The sequence below is a fragment of the Astatotilapia calliptera genome, chromosome 15, assembly GCF_964374335.1.
Source record: "Astatotilapia calliptera chromosome 15, fAstCal68.1, whole genome shotgun sequence".
NCBI lineage: Eukaryota > Metazoa > Chordata > Actinopteri > Cichliformes > Cichlidae > Astatotilapia > Astatotilapia calliptera.
This window is the reverse complement of record NC_137436.1, coordinates 42,029,272-42,038,102: the sequence shown is the minus strand read 5'-3', so window position 1 is coordinate 42,038,102 and position 8,831 is coordinate 42,029,272. Positions and strand designations below refer to the sequence as shown.

The following is an 8,831-nucleotide window of genomic DNA, read 5'->3' as shown; positions in this document are numbered from 1 at the left end:
TACATGTGAAGTATATCTGGCCAAAAACGTGTCAGTTATTGGCATAACCTACAGTGAAGGGATGATAGTTACTCATGGTTCAACATCCGGATTACCAGAGTTTGCCGAAATTATTCAGATGTGTGTTATTAATGAGAACCTGTTTCTCATTGTCAAAGTGTTGTGTGGGTGGTACAATGAACACTACAGAGCCTTTGAATTAAGTATGTCCCCTTCAAGAGAAATCAAGCTTCTAGCACTGAGTGAACTCTGTGACACTTATCCGTTGGCTGATTACATGATTGGCCCAATCCGAATGGTGACCTTAAAAAGACATATCATCATAAAAGGTTGGTTAATTAGGAGTTTTGATTGGTTTGCAGTTTTGTTCTTACTTGACTGCACTTTTTGTTTTTGTTTGGACATAGGGCTACAAGACAGATAATGTGCAGTGCTTAACACATTTGTTTGACCACCCAGTGTAAGGTTTAATGTAGATCTGCCCTATATTAACAGTATTGGTAATTACCAAAATTATTACCACAGCCAAGGAAGTGATGTCTTCAAGGTCAACTTAAGGATTTATTGGTGGAAAATTCACAAAAAGTCTTTTAACTTAGAAACTGATTATTACAAGTGTAGTTTTTATTGTAAACATAGATTGTATCATTTAACTTTTTAAAAAAAAATATTATGTCACTTTCGACCTCTGACCTCTCCTTCAAGCTCAACAGATTTTTCTAAAGGTCAAAGTGACAGTAATGTTATATAGAGCTATTTAAAACTATGTTTCTTACTGCCATTGGTTATATTTACAAAATATAGTCATACAGGGATTCTAAATATCAAATTTCTTTGGCTCTCTGATCTCTTCTAGAGTGAGCTGGCTTGGCGGAGGTTTGCACTCTATGTGCTTCCTCTGTTTATGTTTCTGTAATGGTCAAAGTATATTTGTCTTATTTCTAGTCAAAAAAGATCATCAGTGCATCTTGAAACTGGAGAATTTTCACTTGTTCACTTGGCAGATTTTTAAAATTTATTTCAAGCAAAAATAACTTGTATTAGGTGAAAATTCTTCAGTTTTAAGATGCACTGTCTAAAAACAAGTTACTATATCTCACTGAAATGTAACTCTGTAGCTGAATGTGTATTATTTTAGGTGTGATGAGATTATTTTGACTAGAAAAAAGACAAATATACTTGGTAAGATTTTGAGCTTTTGCTGTGAAATTTCAGTTAAGTATCAATCCTGAACAGAAAAATAGATTTTAGTGGTGGATTGTGCTTGATTAATTTCTGATTTCTCAGAGAAGTCTAGTATGCCAGCTCACATTTGCGTATAAAAAGATGACTTCAGTTTTAAACTCCTCACTCCTGTTCTTAATGTTAAAATGTTGGTAATGCACTGAAAAGGAAAAGGACTTCTAAACTTTTAATTCTAAAATATTTCGTTTTTCTTTCTTTTTTTTTGGGGGGGGGGGGGGGGGCTTGTGGTGTAATAAGTTTGTTAAACACTGGATATGCAGACATAATGTTTATTTTTTGGGGGGGCTACTTTTGATTTTTCTCTTTTTTCCAATTTAAATTGTTAATTTTCTTGTGGGCAGCTTATCAATCTTTTAATTATCTGTTATGTAGTTTTTAAGTTTGAGATTTAATTATTCAGACGTGTTTTTGTGATTGATCATTTCACTTTTTTTTTTTTAAAGTATAGTGTTCTTTTACATCTGTTTCGCAGATTAAGGATATACAATGGCCCCGGCAATTCTCAAAGTGATTTTGGGAGACAAAAGCAGTCAGAGGCTGACTTTTCACTGTGGACTTCCAGGATCCGTTATTGAACTTATTGAAGAAGTGCAAAGACAGTGTGGCCTCAATAATAGCAACTTCCGGCTTCAGTTCATGGATCCACTATTTGGGAATGAGTTCATGAACCTTACTTCAATGGATGAAATACAAGATAGGGGAACAATCAGAATGACTTCCCTGGCTGAAGGCTTAACTACACAGTCTGCTGAGGCTGATGAAGCTGATGCTTCATGCAGTTTTGGTCTGGATGATTCCACCTCCCGGTCCAGTGGATGTGTTGATACAGACATACTCTCATCACCAGAATCTGAGGCATCCTGCTCATCAACCTCTAGGGCATTGTGGCCAAGGGTTTTCTGTGTTCCTGAGTTTTCCTTTGATGCAGAGCTAAAACTTGAGCGAGGCAATGCAGCATACAAAGAAAAGGGCACATTGCTTACTCCAGATCCTAAACTGAAGTCGCAAATTCTTGAAGGCCTCATTCAAGAAATTGTCAGATACAAAGTTTATGTCACTGATAAAGACTTTAACACAGTTGGTGAGGCCCTCATCTCAAAACATCCTTGTCTCACTGAGAGGGGCTCCCTCACAGGATATGCTGGATGGAAAGCTAGCTTAAAGAATAAACTGGCAAGTTACCGCACTCAATTAAGAAAGTTAGGATGCCCTGAGGTGGTTATGAACTCTGTGACACAGAAATCAGGGGGCAAATCAAGTGCTGCTTTTGCCGTTAAAAGACCACGGCGGTCTGAAGTAAACTATTGTCCCACCTATCCGGTTGGAGAATCTGAAGATAGCCTTGAGACTGTGAGAGTGGAGCTTCTTTTAGATGTGAAGAAGACAAACAACCGGGAGGTGGTGAGAATGAAAATGGAGAAAACATTTGCATATAGGAGACATGAAGTAGTTTGTGACACACCCATGATCAGCGACTTCCAGGCAAGATGGCCAGCACTCTTTGAAGTGAGCGAGGTATGTAATTTGTGAATTCTTTTGTGAAGATCATTGTGTTTTAATGGTATCCTGTAATAGAACATTGACAACATTTACGTTGTCTGCCAGGTTTGTGGAAAATGTCAGAAGTCATTTAGAATTGTAAAGATTTTTTGTTATTGATTATAGCACCTGAAGCATACACTGTATATAAAAGATAGAAATGGTTTCTAGGTCTGCTGACTTTATCTTTGACCTCAGTAAACATGGTTTATGGTTCCTGAGTGTTTGTAGTCTAAGTTGCTAGTTTCACTGCCCGGCTTGGACAGTCTCGGTCGTTGTGTCCTTGGGCAAGACACTTCACCCGTTGCCTACTGGTGGTGGTCAGAGGGCCCGGTGGCGCCAGTGTCCGGCAGCCTCGCCTCTGTCAGTGCGCCCCAGGGTGGCTGTGGCTACAATGTAGCTGCCATCACCAGTGTGTGAATGTGTGTGTGAATGGGTGGATGACTGGATATGTAAAGCGCTTTGGGGTCCTTAGGGACTAGTAAAGCGCTATATAAATACAGGCCATTTACCATTATGACATGGTGTTCATTGTACCCATTAATATGGAAAAGGACAGTGGACTAGTGTATGCTCATTGGCTAACGATTTTTGATTAACTAATGAGGGTACAGTGTCTCTTGATTCCATAGGCAGATCTACACTGTGCTAATGACGTGCTATTTAAAAGAAAGCTGGAAGGGCAACTGTGGAAACGCACAGCTTAAGACTTCAAATTAGAAATTAACAAGTGGTGACATCATTCTCTTTTTATATACAATCAGTTGTTATAAGCCACTTCTAACGCGAGCAGTTGTGTAACTTTTTTCCTCTGGAAGCCTATCGAAATTAAGCTCTACTGATGGAGGGTTGTCAATCTGTGTGGCCTGTGACATTGTTCTTGTTGTAGGCTTTAGCTCAGGAGGTAGAGCAGGCCATCTACTGATCAGAAGCTTAGTGGTTTGATCCCTGGCTCCTCAAGTCTGCATGCCAAGTATCCTTCGGCTACAAGAGATACTAACCCCAATTGCTCTCTGATGCGTTCATCGGAGTATGAATGGTAGTTAGGAAGCACTAAAAAACTTAGAAAACAGTGTTTGTGTGAATTGATGTGATTGGATGAATGCGGCATGTTGTATACAGCGCTTTGAGTACTCCGGGAGAGTAGAAAAGCACTATATAAAAATCAGTCCATTTCACCACAAAAGTGAGTGGGATGCATAGCTAAAAATTAGTAATATGAGAAAAGATATAAGTTTTTGTAAATGTGACCTTGTTACATTTGAGTTCGTGACTGTATTTTTATGTGTCAACTTCTCTTTTTAGATAAATGCAGAGTTTAGGCGGATTACCACCATGCCACTGCAGTCCCGATTTCTCTCGCAAATTGATGTGCTATCGGACAAATTTATAAAGGTGTTTAAAAAGCGAGGAGGACACATAGGAAGAAGACTGCAGAATATTCTGGAACCCATGGCCCAGGTAAGAAAGAATTTTAATTTGTGTCTACAGTTTAGAGAAAATAATAATTTTAACAAAACGCTGCTTGTCACCCTTTGCCAGGATGATGTTGATCTTGTGCGTGAATGTATTATCAAGGGGCTCTGCGTGTACCTCAACGAAGACCCCAGCAATTTAATGACAGAACATGTGGTAAGTGTTATTATAGAAGGTCATTTTTATTGAAAATAAATGTGGTTGCTTCATGAACTAAACCCCCCCTCCCAAAACTTAAAAATCTAAAATCTCTTACCCCTTGGCTGAAAAAGGCTTTTATTGCCACAATGACGCGTGGACAACTGAACAACAAAGTCATGTCGGATTGTCAAATTCATCCCATTGGTGCAGCTACTAAAAAGATTTTGAATCTCAGTGACATTGACCTCTCGGATTTTGAAAATGATCTAAGATTTTCAAAATTGTGCCACAGGTGTATCTGCTGGTGACTGGGGGATACCACTGGCGGCCCCCAGTTTGTATGTCTTTTTTTTATTCTAAAATGAATAGACATATCTGAAAAGGATTAGACTATATTTAGCTATGAAACCTTGTTTTATATACATGCTGACATGCCACAATTTCACTTTTTAATGGACATATCTAATAAATATTGGGGCCACCTTATTTATTAGACAAAATACTGTATGGCCTGGAAGTGTTTATAAAAAAAATATTTATGAAATACTTGGATCCAGCTAACGTCTTTGTTTTGGATCATAGTTTAGCACAGTTCAGATGTTAGTATCTCACGGTTATTGCAAAAACCAAACTAAATCAACAAGCTTGTTTTGTGTCATTCACTTTGTAAAAAATACTGCTTTATTCAGCGTCCTTTTTAAACCATGGCAAAATGTAGTTATCTACTAATAAATGGGTTGAATGTCACCTTAACCAAGAAAGAGATACAGAGAATTGTCTATATGGGTTAGAGAAGATATTATGTTTAGGTGTTTTACCTTTTTTTTTCTTCTACATGCATTAGGACCACGTGTTCTCTGAACACCTCTTCAGAGAATGAAGAGGTGTTCATAGTTGAACACTTCTTCATTCTCTGACAGTATTCTGCTTCTTTGCAATGACCAGTGTTCTGTTGAATTTAATTTTGGGAATGTGTATTTTCCAGGCCACAGATGAAGGAGTTATCCAACAATCTATTGAGGAAACAACAATGGGAATCTATATCATCAAGTCAAGAGATGCCAGTGACAGCCCTGAGGACATTGGGATAGTCCTGGAAGGCCAGAGAGTCTTGCAGGATTTGGACAACTGTGCCCTAGCAGCTGCCATGCTATTTGGATTAATGTACACTTTGAACCTGACCTACCCACCAGAACTGAAGTATACCTTCGAGGTATTCCAGAAACTGCTTATGGAGCTCGAAGGGAACAGCCTTTCAAAGAAGGTACAGGTTCTCAAGAACAGACTGTACGAGTGAACAGTTATGACATGGAAACAATATGTCTACCTCTCTGAATATGTTCCATTGATTCTTTTTTGCCAACACTGGTAAAATTACAGTATATAGCGAAACTGATTTTTCTCACAATTTTATAGGTTTTTACTGGTAGGAGCAACTTTCACTTTTAACTTTGGGGCCATCATTACTATAGCATTCAATGTTCATTTTTCAAGCCATACTCTTTTGAGGAATAGTTTGTACTCTAGTGTTTTTTTTCTTGTTTTCTTGGTTTGTTTGTATTTCTCATCACATTGAGGCTGAGTGTGCCACACTTTCTGCTTCTGCACAAATTTTCAATCAAGGTGTATTGCCACTGACATAACTCAGTCCCATTCAATTGTAAAATGATCGTTGCATCATTGCCGTCACCAAAGTCATTTTGAAGCTGGTAACTGCTCTCAGGTAAAAAGCCTGAAGTAATTGAAGCAGCTGTTTAGAAGGCATACAATTTTTAAGTTCATTGGACATGGTTACAGTAATTTTGGTTATGTTGTGATGTCCAACCACTGTTTTGTTTTGTTTGTTAGTATAAGTTATTGTGATGTTTCACTTATAGAAGGAAGCCAAAACGAATCACATTTTAGGGCTCTTGATTTTGTGTTTGTGGGTGAAAATGTTATTTTCAAGCTTTTCTTCGTCATATTTTAATATTTGCATTCCTGTTGCCATAGTGCCTTACGGCTCTTACATTTAAAAAAAAAATTTAAAAAATTACCCGAGGAATTCTCACCTTTTACCTTTGGGCCAGTATTCCTAGAAAATTCAGCGTTAACATTTTCATAGGCCCTAGAATGTTGAATTAAGATCCAGAAGTTGTTTGTGTTTGGTACATTTTGGAAGAGATGCATTCAGATGACTCAAGTATAATCTTGAACTGCTGTTACGACTTCCAATTGTATACTGTTTTGAAAAATACAGGTCATTGTTAAAAAATGTTTTGCTTGTTGGTTTGATTGAAAGCAAAATATACAGTACATACAGTGTGTGTGTGTGTGTGTGTGTGTGTGTGTGTGTGTGTGTGTGTGTGTGTGTACATATATGTGTATATAGCATAAAATTATCTTGTCAATCTAACACATGGTAGTCAAATACAATTAACATAAAGGAACTCTTTACATTTTACATAACCAGTTAATGTCTGATAAACAAGTAGTTTCTATAAATATTTGACATGAATGAAAAGGATACAAACAACATGAAAAAATCATGTTCATGTTACAAAAAATTTGTGTGCAGTTATAACATGAAAAAATAAGGTTGACAAAACATAACTTAATTGCGTGCAACCGATTACAATGATTTTTTTATGTTTATCCCACTGATTATTTTTTTCAGTGTAGGATGTGGGGGTGAACACCCTAGAATGTTACAGACCTCCTATGAGACATTCTTTCAATATGCCACCAACTATATACTTCTACACACAAGTGATTACATGCAGTATTCTACCATATGCAAACTTATATCACTGAAAGATTATACTGACTACTAAGTAAAATTTTCCATTGACAGGTGCCCTCGGCCTCTCGGCCTGGGGCTCGGTCACTCAGGCACGGCTGGCTGCCGGCGGAGCTCACGGGCGCGTCACTGCAACTCCCCCTGGCTTCTGCTCCGCGGCTGCTGAGTGAGCCCTCATCTGGGACTCTCCTCAGCTCTTTCTGGGACAGTGGCGATGCTGCCCCTCTGTTGGTCTTCCTTGGTCTCTTGTGTTCTGGGGGCCTCTGGATGTCTGGAGTTTTGATCTCCAGATTTTACGTCCACTGTTATAGCATTGCTGTACGTGTGTGTGCTTTATGAAATACATCAGAATACAGAATATCTCATGTTTAATCGTCGGCTAGCTAGCTTACTCCTAGCTCACCTCAACGTTGTAAATCTTCTTTTTCATGGATGCCTGGACACTTCCTTTTATAATTCCGCCTGGAAAAACGGTTACACTGACCACTTTACTAGAGTTGAAGGAATTAAGACCCTTTTTAACCCTAATTGGTACTTCGCTAAAGAAGGAGGTAATCGTGAACAAAGTCACTGGCTCCGCCATCGTTGTTTCTTGAGGAGCACTTAGGCCCGGAAATACCAGTAACGTCATCCGTGACGTCAGACTGAACAACCGGATTCCTCTGATCTACAGCTGGACCCTCTCATTCAAGCAAATTTAACACATTATATTTTAATTATGTTTTCTTTTACTCACAGTATCTAATATCATCAATGCCAGCTTACCAAAGCAATGTGTTTCATGGTGAAACGCCTGTGTGGAAGTATTGTTCTGGATTTAACATTTTAAAGGCTGCTTTAAAACTCAGAGCTATAGTTTAAGAAAATGTTCTCTTATTACATGTGAATAAAAAAAGAGAAACTCATCACAAGGTGGGAACGTTTTCATCCAGTCACAAGGGATACTTTAAATCTAAATTGGAAACTGCAGTTTAATGCATCTATAAACAGAAAACAAGAGAAAAGAAAAAAAACAATAAAACTCATCGTGGAAATAAAACATCATTTAAGATCTCATAATGTGCCCCCTGAGTTCAACAAATAGATGAATTTTAGAAGGATGTCCTGACTGAGATGTTCCAATTAGGATGTTAATTTGTGCAAATATGATGCATTACATTAGGTGAAGTGCAACAGTTACTTATAAAGTAGTGTCAGAAGCAACTGGAAGGTTATTTTTTGTCCTTTATTGAACAAGCATCATCTGTAAAGGAAAATGCTAAAAACTGACCTTTTGTGCGTCAGTGGGAAATCTAAGCCATAGCTACATCACAACCGCAAACCCCATGGTGTAACCTGACCTCCCTAGAAATGCAACTACTGGTTACATCAACTCAGCCCACACCAGTTGTTATTGGCTTGCTCAGTACTGTCGAATTCAGCTATACATGTTTGTCTAGTTTTTCTCTGCTGTTTTGTATTTATCGGTGACAGAATAATAATAATTGGCTCAATACAGAGAATCGTGTTGTGAGTGCTTGTTATGATGCTACAAAGTCTAAACCAGGCTAACAACATCTACTGACATCCTCAGTTTTCCAGTCAAGTCAGTAAAGTTCCCAAATTCCCTCTAAATATCTTTCTCTATTCTTTTTGGGATAGCAGACAGAGT

The 8,831-nt window shown here is 38.2% G+C and overlaps 1 protein-coding gene across 1 annotated transcript; it reads left to right on the top strand.

Moving 5' to 3' along the window:
• Window positions 1-872: 872 nt before the first annotated feature.
• LOC113006957 (uncharacterized) lies at window positions 873-6,704 on the top strand. Its single transcript, XM_026143236.2, has 4 exons — window positions 873-2,760; window positions 4,090-4,245; window positions 4,327-4,416; window positions 5,387-6,704. Exons 1-4 carry the CDS (start codon window positions 1,732-1,734, stop codon window positions 5,696-5,698), a joined length of 1,587 nt encoding a protein of 528 aa, XP_025999021.1. The 5' UTR covers window positions 873-1,731; the 3' UTR covers window positions 5,699-6,704.
• Window positions 6,705-8,831: the final 2,127 nt, after the last annotated feature.

Bases quoted from the DNA above. Each gene is read 5' to 3' on its own strand.
- LOC113006957 (XM_026143236.2), top strand. From the start codon at position 1,732: ATGGCCCCGGCAATTCTCAAAGTGATTTTGGGAGACAAAAGCAGTCAG. The intron at 2,761-4,089 runs GTATGTAATTTG...TTCTCTTTTTAG, and splicing joins CACTCTTTGAAGTGAGCGAG to ATAAATGCAGAGTTTAGGCG. The intron at 4,417-5,386 runs GTAAGTGTTATT...TGTATTTTCCAG, and splicing joins ATTTAATGACAGAACATGTG to GCCACAGATGAAGGAGTTAT.